Source organism: Pseudonaja textilis, chromosome 10 (assembly GCF_049901715.1).
Source record: "Pseudonaja textilis isolate UNSWEBS1 chromosome 10, rPseTex1.2, whole genome shotgun sequence".
NCBI classification, from domain to species: Eukaryota; Metazoa; Chordata; class Lepidosauria; order Squamata; family Elapidae; genus Pseudonaja; species Pseudonaja textilis.
In genome coordinates this window covers 17,542,053-17,557,067 of record NC_141999.1, presented here as the reverse complement: position 1 = coordinate 17,557,067, position 15,015 = coordinate 17,542,053, and the positions used below count along the sequence as shown (strand labels likewise).

Sequence of the window (15,015 nt, the reverse complement as noted above, 5' to 3'; positions counted from 1 at the left end):
CAGGATTTCTCATTGAGCAATATTGTTCTCCCACCTCTGTAGTAGTTCTTTCCTACTCTAGCAAATGAAACCTTGCAATCAAAGTTTGGGCTCAACCAGATTTCTTTCTATAGGTTTGCAATGAAATTACTTCTGGAAGCATCCCCGCCAATAATGCCTTCTCTAGCCCCATGCACCCACCATGGGATAAATTTGAACACTTGGGAATGACTTGAGAGTCGAACATACTTTGGATCATATTGCATTCTGATGCACAACAGATACCCAAATAAATTGAGTGTCAGCAAAAGAGAAAGACGGCCAGACAGAGTAAGGTAAATTGCTCAAGGGTTGCCTTGTGAAAGAGCTGACATGCTGAGCCAGCGAGATGCATAAATAACTAGAAATTGAAGGCTGTTATTAGCATCTGGGTGAAATTGTGCTTAAATGAGGTGAGGGAAATGGATATAAAATCCAGCCTGGGATTTCAGTGGGGAGAAGTGAGAGAAAATATGTGCCTCTCATATATTAATTTGATCTGGCCATTCGAATCTGTGGTTACAAATCTCCAAGCATCCACAGAACCAATTGCACAGTTTCCTAATAATGCAACTATCTTCTGACATACTTCTCTAAAACGGCACAGGGCAACTACATGGAACCTAAAGGGAAATCATTTCTCTCAAAGAAATTGCACATTGTTCCTTTAGCCAATATCCTTTTAACAGAACGATGTAAACACTGAATGGAGCAACAGGCCAACAGGATGTAATGCCTCTGACAAAATCTGTCCAAAAAAAAAGGAGCTGAAATTCAAATAAATCCCATTTTGCTGGCAACATGCACACATTGCAAAATCCCTCACCATCAACCCAGGCCAAAAAATAAAAAGTTCCTTTATCTATCCCTTCTTCCATCTACAAAGGAATTTGCAATGGCAAGAAACCTCATTTTTTTTTTTAAAAAAAATGTCCTGGGTTTAGCTGTGGAACTAAGTGTAAAGTTTACAAGGGGTTGATTTTCCAGTTAACATTTGGGCAGCCAGCTTTTCGACTGCTCTTGGAAAACCCACCCAGGGCCGTCTTTTAAAACAACGGCAATGATTTTTTGAAGGTAGAAGACAGTCTGTGGGGTAAGCATAACTTAGCTGGGGCAAAGTTTCAAGAAATAATATGCCTATTTCTGGAGCTTCTCTGCTCTGAGATACATTGGTCATTTCCATGAAAGGTATGTATGTACGCAGGGGTGGGCTTCACAAATTTCAGCAAAGGGTTCTCTGCCCGGTTGCTGGGTGGGTGTGGCCATGATGGGCGTGGCCTAGTTGGCCTCCTGCACCACGGTGGGGGCAGGGCGTTTTTACTCTCCCCGGGCTCCGGAGACATTTCTCAAGCCTCCGGGAGGACAAAAATGACCTCACCAGAAATGGGCCCATTTCCGGCCTTCCCGAATTTCTGGGAGGCCCATTTTTCACCCTCCCTGAATCTTTGCACATGCCCTGCACTTACCTGCATCCAAAACGGGGCGCGTGGGGACTCCTGGGAGGGGTGGGCGGGGCCAGCCAGGAGTGGGATTTGGGGGTTCTCCAAACTGTACAGAACCTTAGCTAGGGGCTCTCCCAAACCCCTGCGAACCCCCAGCAGCCCCATTCCTGGATGTCTGCATTTTCTCCATACATCTGAATGGGAAATAATCCTTGCAAACCCCGTCAGGGTAAAACCCAGGCAGAGAAAAGGTAGCAGGTTGCACCAGAAACCCCATTATTTACCCGAATTTGGGGTGCTATGCAACGTCATCACCCCTGACCTGTGCAGGAGCTGGAATAAAGGATGGGAGCTCAACCCTGCCTCACAGCAGCACTTGGGTCTCAAATGTGGGCTTGCTAACCTTCAGCCCAGTGTTCTAACCACTCGAGCCACCATACTCTGTGGGTTGAAAATCCTTATAATCCAATCTGCAATTGGGAATTCTTATCTTAAGGGCTACAATTGCAGAAAGAGCGAGAAAGACACAGTGCTTTTTTTTTTTTTTTTGGCAGATATTTATATTGCACTCCTGGGTGATCAAGGATGTTTGGGAAAAGCTAACATTCTGTACTTCTCTGGAAGAAGAGCCTTTAAGACAAATCTGCTTCCAGTAAGTACAGCCAGAAGGGAAACTCCTGAATATAAGTGAAAAATTCCTTTGTAACCCTTTTTCATTTCAAAGCAATCATAGATGATTAAAGTACTGTAAATAGTGGTAAACAATATGAGGTTACCAAGGAGAGCTGATGCTTCAAGGGCAAACAAGATTCCTGGCACTTTCTTATCATAACAAAGTAGTTACATAAACAAACTTCCTTATAGTGTATAATTAAAACGTAGAGGTCTACTTATTAAAAAATATAAAAAATAACTTCTCATCTTTATCCCTTATGGCTAAATAATTGCCTATGTAGTTGGCTTTGAAACTGTATTGCACATGTGTTGAATCGTAACTACTTGCAACCGACATATAACTGGGTTCTTGGCCCCCTGAGGCTAGATCCAGTGACCCACTACAGAATAGATGGGGCCAGGGCCAGTCAAAGGAGGTGTTTGCTGGTTCTCCAAACTATTCAAATTTTCTTCTACTAGTTCTCCAGAACTGGTCAGAACCTGCTGAATATACCACCTCTGCTCTGGAGGCTTTCCTCAAACCTCTGGGAAGGCGAAAACGGCCTCCCCGGGCTCCGGAGGCTCTCTGGAAGCCAGAAACAGGCCCATTTCCACTTTAATTATACACTATAAGGAAGTTTGTTTATGTAGCTACTTTATTATGATAAGAAAGTTCCAGGAATCTTGCTTGCCCTTGAAGCATCAGCTCTCCTTGGTAACCTCATATTGTTTACCACTATTTACAGTAGTTTAATCATTTATGATTGCTTTGACCCAGCTGATTGGCTGGGTCTCCTTTTGTTGCCCTGCACAGGAGAATGGAGCTGGAAAGCAGGTTAGTGAAAGCAGGGGAGGGAATGGGGATTTTACAGTAGCCTTTCCCCTGCCATGCCTAGCAAGCCAACGTCCACAGAACCAATAGTAAAATTTTTTTAATCCCACCACTGCTCCAGAGCCTGGGGAGGGTAAAAACATGCCCCCCCCCGTGTGGCCACACCCACTCAGCAACCAGGCAGAGAACCCTTTGCTAAAATTTTTGGAGCCCACCCTGCCCTGGCTGCTGCCGCCGCTGATCTCAGCCAGAAAGTTTGCGTAACGCTGTTGTGAGACAAATCCTGCACAGGGCTTTGGCAAGAGCTTGCTTATTTAGCAATAAAAACCACCCAGCATTTTTAAGCCCTTTTAAAATGGCTCCTTTACCCAAAAGTCAAACACTGAGAAGTGTCATCTGCAGGCCTTTCAGCCTCACAAGGGACACCCTACACTCCTCCAAAAAAACGGGTTAGATAACCTTGTTATCCAAGTTTGGATGGATGAATCAACCGTACAAAGTCCACATAAATATATCTTGTGCTGATTAACGATGGCAATAAATTTGACTCGATCACTTCTGGTATTTTTCTCCTCCCCTACTAGTAAGTGCAGCCTTTTGGGTCTCTTCATTTGTCTGGCAGCAACCTTAGTGGCTGTTTTCCTTTTGACCTTCTGGGTGTTTCCCCTCCCATTTCTGTGAACGCTGCTCCCTATAAAAGAGGAAACAGCAGTAGGGTGGATGAGGGTGAGCCAAGAACTCCTCTTCTTTCCTCAAACCCAGAGAAATCCCCTCAATTGTGGAAGGTAAGAGTTGTGGCAGGCTTTTGTCCCGTGCATTTATATTCTCCATCATGCAACACGTAGCTTGTATCTGTACGATGGGATGATGGAACTTCCTCTTTCAACAGGTAGTTAATCCACTGTTCTATTCCCCCCTTTTGAAGAATAAACTGGTATTCTTCTCTCGCATCTTGTCAAACAGGTTTCATTAGATTATTTAGCTATACCCAAATAAAGGCTAATGAGTTTCCTTAAACTGAAATAATGGCTATTTTCAGTCGCATAAGGAAACAGGCTGAGTGCCATGGCCCACAGCGTATTGAGCCAGACAATGGACCTGGTGCATGGAGAGAATTTTTTTGCTTTGTTTTCTTGCTGGGGGGTTAACCTTTTTTGTCTTAACAGTATAGTTTATATCCTACTTAACATTTCTTCTTATATTCCTTTTGTGTCCTGTAGCTATGGGGCTGCTATCACTGCTACTCCTTTCATCCTTAATGCTGCAAAATGGTGAGTAAACACCAACCCAATGGAGGAAGCTCATTCCCAAATCCCAGGCCAGCCCATCCATGTCTGTCTGTTTTGTTTGTCTGTCTTCTCTTTCTCTCACAGCCTAACCCATGATAGCCAATGTGTCATTGTGCGGTGATCCAGACTTTAAATGAACCATAGTTGGCTAGACTTACCCAATATATGAAAGCCCACGATAAGGTATTAGACCAGGATTGGAGAGATCCTAAAAAGTTATTGTGTGATCTTGGATCTCTCTCTCTCTTGCTTCCCCCACCCAACTCCCTGATAGAGTTGTGGTCATTGGGTGATCTTAGACATCCATCTTTGTCTGTCTGTCTGTCTGTCTGTCTGTCTGTCTGTCTGTCTGTCTCTATCTATCTATCTATCTATCTATCTATCTATCTATCTATCTATCTATCTAATCTATCTATCTATCATCATCCTATATCATCTATCTATATCTATCTAATCTATATCTATCTATCTATCTAATCTATCATCTCTATCATCCTCATCCTCATCTCTCTCTATCCTATCTCTCTCACTATCTTATCTGTCCTATCCTATCTATCTATATCTATCTATCTATCTATCTATCTATCTATCTATCTATCTATCATCTATATCATCTATCTATATCTAATCTATATCTACCTAATCTATCTCTATCATCCTCATCCTCATCTCTCTCTAACCTATCTATCTATCTATCTATCTATCTATCTATCTATCTATCTATCTATCTATCTATCATCTATCTCTATCTACCATCCTCCTCCTCATCTCTCTATCTATCTCTCTCACTATCTTATCTGTCCTATCTATCTATCTATCTATCTATCTATCTATCTATCTATCTATCTATCTATCTATCATCTATCATCTATCCTATCATCTACCTAATCTATCTCTATCATCCTCATCTCTCTCTATCCTATCCTATCCTATCCTATCCTATCCTATCCTATCTATCTATTATGTACACAACACTCTCCCTCCCCCTCCCTCCCTCCCTCCCTCCCTCCCCCACCTCTCTTTTTCTCCTCCTGGCCCCCAAATATTACAGAATTGTTCTTGTGGGAAACACTATGCACTGCCTTGAGTTCCTGAAGTGAAAGTACGAAAAATGTAAGAAATAATAAAATAAATTAAACTTGTAAATGCTATCTCTTCAACAGTGACAAGGAAAGTGAAACATAAACTATTGGCGCCTTTCAATTTGGCCCAGAGCCCTTTCCCAAATGTGTTCCCTTCTCTCCCCCTTCTACTTTCTTCTTTCTTGGGGTATTTTATTGTTATTCTTTCCTGACTGCAGTTTTCCACACCTTTGTATCCTTTTCACAGGCCAAGGGTTTTCAAGCTCCCAGGGAAAGCAATTCATCACGGCCTTCATGGAGAATTTTGAGACCAACAGGCCTTCTGAAACAAGCTTGAAGCTATTTCTTGTGGGCCATGGCAATGACACCAGGGTCTCCGTGACAGTGACCAAGTCTTCTTCCCGCCAGGTTTACTCTGTTTCAGGAGGTGAAACAGTGCCCGTGGATCTCCCCGTGAGTTTGGAAATGAAACGCAGTGGCATTTTTGCCCATTCCATTGTGATTGAGGCTGAGCATGACATTTCAGTGGTCTCATTTAACCGAAAATTGTATTCCATTGCAAGCATGACCCTCTACCCGGTCCATGAACTTGGCGATACCTATTATGTCGTCACACCTCCAGGCACCATTACAGACAGTTACAAGAAAGAATTGGCTGTCATAGCTTGGAAGACTCCTACCCAAGTCACCATTGAACCGCAAGGCAAAATCATCTTCAAGAGACAGTCATACGTGACAGGGAGTACCCTCACGGTAAGCCTCAAACCTTTCGAAGTTCTTCAGTTGCAAAGTGCGGAAGACTTGTCTGGCACCAGGATCCAGTCCTCGGCTCCCGTGGCAGTCTTGAGTGGCCATGTCTGCGTTCAGGAAAATTATTACTGCGATCACGTCGCGGAGCAACTTCTGCCTGTCTCCAAGTGGGGCCAGACCTTCATCGTTCCTCCGGTGCCTCTGCAGACTGGTTTCGATATTATCTATGTGGTGGCTTGTCAAAACACACGTGTTGTTTATCAGTCAGGACAGGACAAAGGCTTTCAAGATATGGTGCCAGGAGAAATCGCCCGGTTACCGCTCCAGTTGTCTCAAGCACTTTACATCTCTGCCGATGCTGGAATCCAGGTGACTTATTTTTTCACGGGGATCAAGATCGGGAACATAGGATACGATCCCTTTCTCATCAACATCCCCGATGTCACCAGTTATGGCCTGGCCTATCGAATTGATGGTCTCAGAAAGTTTGACAACCATGTCCTTCTCATAGCAAAAAGCTCCGAAATCGCTACCTGGGATAAATCTGTGGTGGCAGGCATTCAATGGCAATTGGTCCCTGGCTCAGAGTATTCCTGGGGAGAATATAATTGGAAAGCTGATCTCAACCAACGTTCACTTTTCCTGGAGAATCCTCAAACTGCCTTCGGGGTGTTGGCCTACGGAAACAAGAATTATGAAGGCTACGGTTTTGCTCCATCAGCTTTTGGCACGCTCGGTAAAGAAATTGCCCTTTGTATAATAGTCAGGACTATGCCTCGTATTCTAAGATTCTCTCATAATTATTTCTTTTGATTTAGAAGAATCTCACATATGATTGCTAATGCTGTGTTAATGAACCTACCCTCTAATTTCCTCTAGGTTTTTTCCCCCGGGCCTTTGCATTTTATTTGTGGTTGTAGCTTTCTTTAACGTTATTTGAGGTTGGTTTCTTTTCCTCGCAGCCATTTTGCAGTTTCCCTGGATTCCCTGATCTGGAAAAAGCCTCAGAGAGGATCTTTCAATTTTATTTATTTTAAAAAGACCCTTATTTATTACGTAGACATATGTAACAGAAAAAGAAGTAAAAGGGGAAAAAAAAAAGCAAGTTATAAACAAAGAAGAACTTTACAAGCATTGTAACATTTAACTCCCTCCTTCGCAAAGTGTGGTTGTAAGTTGAGGTCTACCTTATATCGATTTGTCCAGAAAGTCACAAAAACTTCAGTTTAAACTCCTTTTTGTTTTAGTAGAGGAAGCAAAACTGGTTGGAATAGTCATCTGGCACGCGTTGCTCATTGTGAAATTTGTTTTAAGTATTTATGTGTCATACTGCAAAAGTGACAGGGATTTGTAGATCTCCCAGCAGGGGGGGAAAATTGACCAAATCAACAAAAGTTGAAATCATTTCCCGAAAGTCAAATACAGCTTTCAGCACATGCAAGCCCATTTCTCAAGCTGTACCACATCATTGTGAAAAAAAGTATTTACTTATTAAACACACACACACACACACACACACACACACACACACACACACACACACAGGCATGGCTGTGCTTTCAGAATGATTCTGTAGCAAAGAACAAATGTTTACAATCTTCACTGGTGTTATCAGTTTACTTTTCAGCCTACGCACAAAGACCAAAGCTTTGCCAAGATCATAGCTTAGTTCCTTAACCCCGTCTCAAGGCTGGACATTTCTAGCTTACTGTGGGAGAACAGGAATGGTTTGGAGGAATGTGTGAGATTGCAATGGGCTGGGCAGCTGGAATTGGATCCTATACTTGGCAGGCCTTGGGTTTTGTGCCTTTTCCACTTGACACGTGGGATATTTTCTTATTTTGTCACTTGTTCAGTGGCGGTACAAGTAATTGAGCCCCGCACTACGTCACTGAGCAAAGTTAAGAGGTATGGACTTCAACTCCCACAATTCCTCAGTCAACGTGCCGGCTGGGGAATTCTGGGAATTGAAATCCACACATCTTAAAATTGCTGATGTTGAGAAACAGCACATTAAGGCAAAACGGTGTGGGAAAACACCACCAAGTGGAGGGCCGATTTGAATCACAGTTCCTAAATATTTTTGTACTTGTGTCAATGCTCCCACATAATTTTAAAAATTATGGACTCCAGGACTGGAGGAAGAGCCAGTTTTCCATCATCTTCTGAAACTCCAGTTGAGTTGGGGGCCATCCAGTTCCCTGAAGGGAAGTTATTCCATACAGCCAGCACCAGAATAAGGTCCAGTTTATGTGGAATCTGACTAGCCAATTGCAAATGAATGCTATCCATATAGAATAGAATAGAATATTTTATTGGCCAAGTGTGATTGGACACACAAAGAATTTGTCTGGGTGCAAATGCTCTCAGTATACATAAAAGAAAAGTTACATTCATCAGGAGTTGAGAATCATCAGGTACAACACTTAATGATAGTCATAGGGTACAAATAAGCAATCAAATCATACTAGGAAATGGTCAATATAAATCGTAAAGATACGAGTGACAAAGTTACAGTCATGCAGTCACAAGTGGGAGGGGATGGGTGATAAGGAGTGATGAGAAGATTAACAGTAATAATAGTGCAGACTTTGTAAATAGTTGGACGGTGTTGAGGGAATTATTTGTTTAGCAGAATGATGGCTTTCGGGAAAAAACTGTTCTTGTGTCTAGTTGTTCTGGTGTGCAGTGCTCTATAGCGTCGATTTGAGGGAAGAGTTGAAATAGTTTATGTCCGGGATGTGAAGGGTATGTAAATATTTTCACAGCCCTCTAATATGTGTTTTTCTTCCCAAGGAAAGTTACCTTGCTATCCCTAAGGTTGCTGAGATTTCCTTTGCCTCTTTTGATCATTGTTTTGCTTAGCTCCAGTTCCAGACCAGGTTCCTATCCCATTGACCTGTCCCGAGAACAGCCACTATCTATCCTGCGGAAATGCCTGCCCAGCAACGTGTTCTGACCGAACTGCTCCATCCAGATGTGAAAATACCTGTGCAGAAGTCTGCCAATGTGACGAAGGCTACCTCTTCAGTGGAGAGAAATGTGTTCCCAGGGAGAGTTGCAACTGCACTTACAAAGGTGTGACCTACAGAGCAGGAGAGGAGTTTTGGGCTGACGAAAACTGCCAGTCCCGTTGCAGGTGTGATAACAGATTAGGCAGAACCGTGTGTGAGAAGTCTTCTTGCAAAGCCAAGACAAAATGCATTGTGGTGAATGGTGTTCGTGGCTGTCACGCCACTACCTACAGTACCTGTATTGCATCAGGGAATCTACATTACCTTTCCTTTGATGGAACCAAATACGATTTTGTGGGAAGCTGTGTGTATCAGATGGTGGGTGTCTGCTCCAAAAACCCAGCCCTCACCCCGTTTTTGGTCACGGTGGAGAACAACAACCGAGGCTATAAGTCCGTGTCTTTTACCAAAGCGGTGACCTTGGAGGTCTACAACATGACCATCACCCTGAGCAAAAGTGCCCCAGGTCGGATTGAGGTACGGTGGTTGAACATTGGAGAAGCATGGGGGAAGTGTAAATTTGGTAATTAGGACCACTTAAAATACTCTATAGAAGCACACCCAGTCTTTTGCATGCAATTCTCATTTTCCTATATAACGAGACTGTCAGGGTTCCAACAGATGCCCTAATTAATTCATGAGCCTCAAGCCAAGTTTCAAAAGAAATCCAATTATTTATTAGGAGCAACATATCGGCACTTTCCCAGTTGCAGTTGCCTCTGTCCTACGTAATTTACTGTCCACCTATGACCCTGTTTCCTCCCTCCTCCCACGTTGTGTCATAAATCACATTCTCCAACAGAGCACTTTCACGGGCTGTAAAAAATACACCTCTCTGGCTGGCTCTGGTAACCTGGGATACCATGTGGAGAAAGGCATGCCTGGAATGTGCTGCTGGTCATAGCAACCAAACTGCTCCATCAGATCTCCCCCACTCTTTCTTATGGCAACTTGAGAGCAAGCCAGGAATGCTTTACGAGTTAACAGATACTTGGGAGGATTTTTAGAGTAGAGCTCAAGAAAGTGCTATAGGTTTACTTTGCAAAATGGAGAGAAATATTACCACAGATAGGGACTTTTTTTGTTTCTATGGGGTGGGGGGGAAGTTGAACCCTGCAAACCATTCACTAATGTTCTTCTGTTGCAGAAGGTACTTATGAAAGCGACACCCAATCCTGCTTCCTCTAAATTCTGTAACAAAAAAATGCACATAAAAGTGATTTATAAAGCTGTATTTTATGCAGAATATGTCATCTTTTTGTTTGATGATTCCAAACAAAAAAGAAAGGAAAGAATACTAAGTGAGGAGTCCTTGCTGCTGTCTGAGCTTGGTTGTTTTCTTGTAGATGTTCCTCAGTGATAGCTGTTGACTAGTTTGGGTAATGAAACATCTGGAAGAAAACAACCAGGCTCAGAGAGCATCAAGAACCCCTCATTTCAACCTTGAGCTTCAAGTATTTTCATTTATTAGCATGTTAAGTACTAATGAAATAGTTTTTATGTGGCCAAATTAAAAGTTTACTTGGGATTCATTCATTCATTTATTTATTCATTCATTCATTCAATCATGTGAGCCAAGGTGGCACAGTGGTTAGAGTGCAGTACCGCAGGCTACTTCTGCTGACTGCCAGCTGACTACAATTTAGCAGTTCAAATCCCACCAGGCTCAAGGTTGACTCAGCCTTCCATCCTTCCGAGGAGGGTAAAATGAAGACCAAGATTGTTGGGGGCAATAGGCTGACTTTGTAAACCACTTAGAGAGGGCTGTAAAGCACTATAAAGCGGTATATAAGTCTAAATGCTATTGCTATCAGGGCCTCCACTTCTGTATCCTTGTACCAGAAGGCAACTTTAATGAAGGAGACAACCCTGCAGATAGTATACAACCATGTCAGAGAAATCTGCTGATGCTAGGCTTGGTCCGATACAGAGCATAGTAAACAGTTATCAAAATCCTACAAGCATTCAGCAAAAGATCAATCCTGGTTGTAGAGAGTAATATCTGACAGTTTTCATACCATAAGGAATCTGTTTCTCTATTGTAGTAGAACAAAGGTGAGCAAAACCTAGAAGGCAATTCATAAATTCTGCATTGGTTCCCCAGCTAATCTTTAGTCATTTCCACTATAGCAACTTTAAAGCATTTTCTTGAGGCATCCAATTCTCATTGAATCAATATAAAAGGCTTTATATCACTTAAGTGATGGTTGGGTGATGCCATAAAGACATTGTAAGTCCCTAGTGAATGCAATGGCTTAAATCACCTTAGGATCCCATTTTCTGAATTTGCTAAACCCCCTGGATGCTGTCTCTTGTTTGTCTTTTAGGCCAATGGCGTTTTAGTGGATTTACCCTTTTCTTATGAAAATAAGCTAACTGTCTCCCAGAGTGGGGTCTATACCACCATCAGAATTGATTTTGATATAACAGTCACTTTTGACTGGGACAGCCACACCAGGGTTGTCCTTCCCAGTACGTATGCCAATTCAGTCTGTGGACTCTGTGGCAATGCCAACCGGAACCCTCATGATGATTTTGACATGCAGGATGGAAGTCAATCCAGTGATGTAACACAATTTGCAAACAGGTGGAAGGTGAAGGATGTCCCTGGGTGTACTACAGGATGCACCGGTAAATGCCAAAGATGCACTGAGGCTGAGAAACGAACCTACCAAGTTGAACGTTACTGTGGGATCCTCACCAAAAGCAATGGGCCGTTTGCACCATGTCACAGGACAATTAGCCCAACAAAGTTCTTTGAAGATTGTGTCATTGACACCTGCACATACAAGGGACATCCAGGTGTTTTTTGTGGGGCCATCGCTACTTATGCAAGAATCTGCCAAGCTCAAAATATCCAAATTAAGCAGTGGCGATCCAACTCCTTTTGCAGTATGTATAATTTTATGAATTTTTTGGTGTGACAGGGATTTCTGTCTAATTAAGTCTTGGGGTGAATATGCCAATATATATATACTTAATACTGCTCCATGTTTTATTTTTCCAAAGCATGAAACATGAATAGTGGTATATAAGTTACAGGAAGGTAAGAGTCCAACTAACATTCTGTAATCTAGAGAGGCATCTGAAATTGATGAGACTTTAATAATATGAATTCCCTTCTATTTTCCATCAAGTCTCAGGTCTTGGGAGTTATAAATATCCAAACAGGATAATTAACACTATTTAAAACACTGCTATTTAAACATAAAGCAGTTACTGTGTTGCTTAGATTTTCCATTATACTGGGATCTATTTAATAACCAGAACTTTGGAGAACATTTTTCTTTCTCCCCAGTCTTATCTCTCATGTTAAAAACTGGTAAATGGAAATAGCTGGTTATTTGTATATTTTAATGATTTAATTGAAGCACTGAAGCATTTCATCCAAATATCTGAAGAAAGAGCATATTTAATGTTTGGATGCTATGCAAAAATGCCATAGGAAACAGCATTTCTGAAATACATTTCTTTCAGAATTAATGATGAAGAGAAAGCCTTTTTTCCCCTTAGACATTCCCAGTTGATCACATCTTCATCCCATTTGTTCTGTTCCAGACACTTAAGGCTTCAATAGATCAGACAGGAGACGCTGTTCTAAATCTTATTTGAAATAAGCAACACATATTTCTCAGCAAACATTATTAGGATGCAAGGGAGAAATTGTAATTTTTTGCCGTAATTAGTACAGGAAGAGAAGTTCCTTTCATTTACAAGATGGATAGAGAGCTTTCTAAGCACAGAAAAGGCAGTGAGGCAGTAATATTCATCCTGCACATGGATTTGAAGGACTGGATAGATAGTGCTTATAAATAAATACCAATAGAAAGGATCATGAACACACACATAATAGAGGTTTCAAAATCCTTGGAAAATTCATTTATAGGTCCACTTTCCCCATTTGAATATCCATGCACAAGATATAGGGATGGGTGGGTTAGGGAGCCATCTATTTATTCATTGATTTTTATTTGATTATTTATATCCTGCCATTACTGTTTGTACAAATAACTCAAGGCAGCGAACATCTCCACTGCACCTTCCTCCTCTTATTTTCCCAACAACACAACCTTGTGATGGGGATTGGATTGAGAGAGAATGACTGCCACCCAGCCAGCTTTCATAGCTAAGACGGGATCGGTCAAAGTCACCCAGCTGGCTTTCATGGCTAAGTCAGGACTTGAACTCATGGTCTTCTGGTGATTGGCTCAAAGACTCACTCAGCTGGTTTTCAGGCCGAAGGTGGGATTGGAATGCTCAGTCACCTGGTGATTGGCTCAAAGTCACCTAACTGTCTGCCATGGTTAAGCTAGGACTTGAACTCATGGTCTTCTGATGATTGGCTTAAAGTCACCTAGCGGTCTGTCATGGTTAAGGTAGATCTTGAATTCATGGTCTCTTGCTTTCTAACCTGGTAACTTAACCTATTAGTGATGTGCCTCAAAATATTTGGAAACCCATACAGCTGAGCAACACATGGATGGGTCAACATCAGGGCTCCTAAAGTTAATACTTGGAATGCTGTATTGACAATCTATCTCATCATCCATCTTTTTCAGGTTTTTCCTGTCTACCTAATTCCCACTACGAATTATGTGGAAATGGCTGTCCTTCCACTTGTTACGATCTTGCCAATTCCAACTCTTGCGATGCTCCCTGCGTTGAAGGCTGTGTCTGTGACTCTGGATTCGCCCTCAGTGGGGATGAGTGTGTCCCTCTTACTGAGTGTGGCTGTGTCCACGAGGGCAGATACTACAAAAAGGGAGCAGAGTTCTACCCTACAAACACTTGTCAGGAGAAGTGTCGTTGTGTGGATGTCGGTGTTGTTGACTGCCATCAGTTTTCCTGTGGGAGTTATGAGGAGTGCAGGGTGGAGAATGGCATCCAGAACTGTTTCCCTGTCAGTTATGGAACAGTGGTAACATTGGGTGGAAACCATTATGTTACCTTAGATGGGAAGAGTTTTGATTTTGCTGGCTCCGGCTCTTACATCTTAACTCAAATAACTGACAAAGATACTCAAGAAGTCATATTTTCTGTGGTGGTGGAACATGAGAATGCTGATAATGGATCTCCAATTGAAATAACATCAGTTGTTATCAACCTACATGGAAATACTGTTGTCCTGGAGAGAGGAAAGAAATGGCAAGCTAAGGTAAGCGCCTGACGTATTAACATATGATAATATCTCCTTGTGAGCAACTATATGAAAAATAATGTGAACAATAACACTAATTTATCTGTATATAGATACCTTTGGTTAATTTATTTTTTTAGTTTCAATTCCATGCATTTATTTATTTATTTATTTATTTGTTTGTTTGTTTGTTTATTTAACATTGCCTCCTATTCGGCCATGGCGACTCGAGGTGGCTTACACAATGCAAAAGGTGCATCTAAAACAAAAAAATAAAAAATAAAAAGCAATTAAAAGTGACTAAAAGAATCAAATAAATTAGTAAAGTAAAATAGAACAAAATCTTGAAAAAAATAAATAAAAAATCAGCCCCAACTCCCACCCCACCGCCCCGACGACAGAAGATCACACGAGCTATTTGATGGGCTCCATCCCTCTCTGGGTTCCCCAGGCCCGCTGGCAGAACCAGGTCTTCTTCAGTGCCTTTCGGAAGAATGCCAGAGTGGGGGCCATTCTAATCTCTGGGGGAATGATATTCCAGAGAGAGGGAGCCACCACGGATAAGGCCCTTCTTCTGGGTCCCGCCAGGTGTATCTCCCTCGGGGTGGGACCCACAACTCGCTCTGCCTCCTCGCTCTAATGGGTCGGGTAGATGTGACTTTCCTCCTTATTCCTTAAAAACAAAACAAAATAACATTCAATGGATTTATGGCAATGGATGGAAATTAATCAAGGAGAGAAGAACTAAAGAGAAGTTTCCTAAGAGAGCAATTAATTATTGGAATGACTTGCTTCCA

At 42.1% G+C, this 15,015-nt stretch overlaps 1 protein-coding gene across 4 annotated transcripts in view; it reads left to right on the top strand.

Annotated features, from left to right (window-relative positions):
• Positions 1-1,008: 1,008 nt before the first annotated feature.
• LOC113448169 (IgGFc-binding protein-like) overlaps positions 1,009-15,015 on the top strand; it is a 28,353-nt gene continuing 14,346 nt past the window's right edge. For 2 of the 4 annotated variants that reach the window (XR_015744813.1, XM_087939913.1), the window contains exons 1-6: positions 3,645-3,731; positions 4,167-4,217; positions 5,565-6,803; positions 8,933-9,558; positions 11,409-11,973; positions 13,641-14,236. Coding sequence is in view for 3 of the 4 variants with exons in the window: in XM_087939913.1 (XP_087796039.1) it covers positions 4,169-4,217; positions 5,565-6,803; positions 8,933-9,558; positions 11,409-11,973; positions 13,641-14,236 (3,075 nt within the window). In the remaining variant the exon portion in view is untranslated. Of the gene's footprint in view, positions 1,207-3,644; positions 3,732-3,795; positions 3,836-4,166; positions 4,218-5,564; positions 6,804-8,932; positions 9,559-11,408; positions 11,974-13,640; positions 14,237-15,015 lie in introns of those variants that run through there. The other 2 variants (XM_087939912.1, XM_087939911.1) reach the window with 2 other exon arrangements.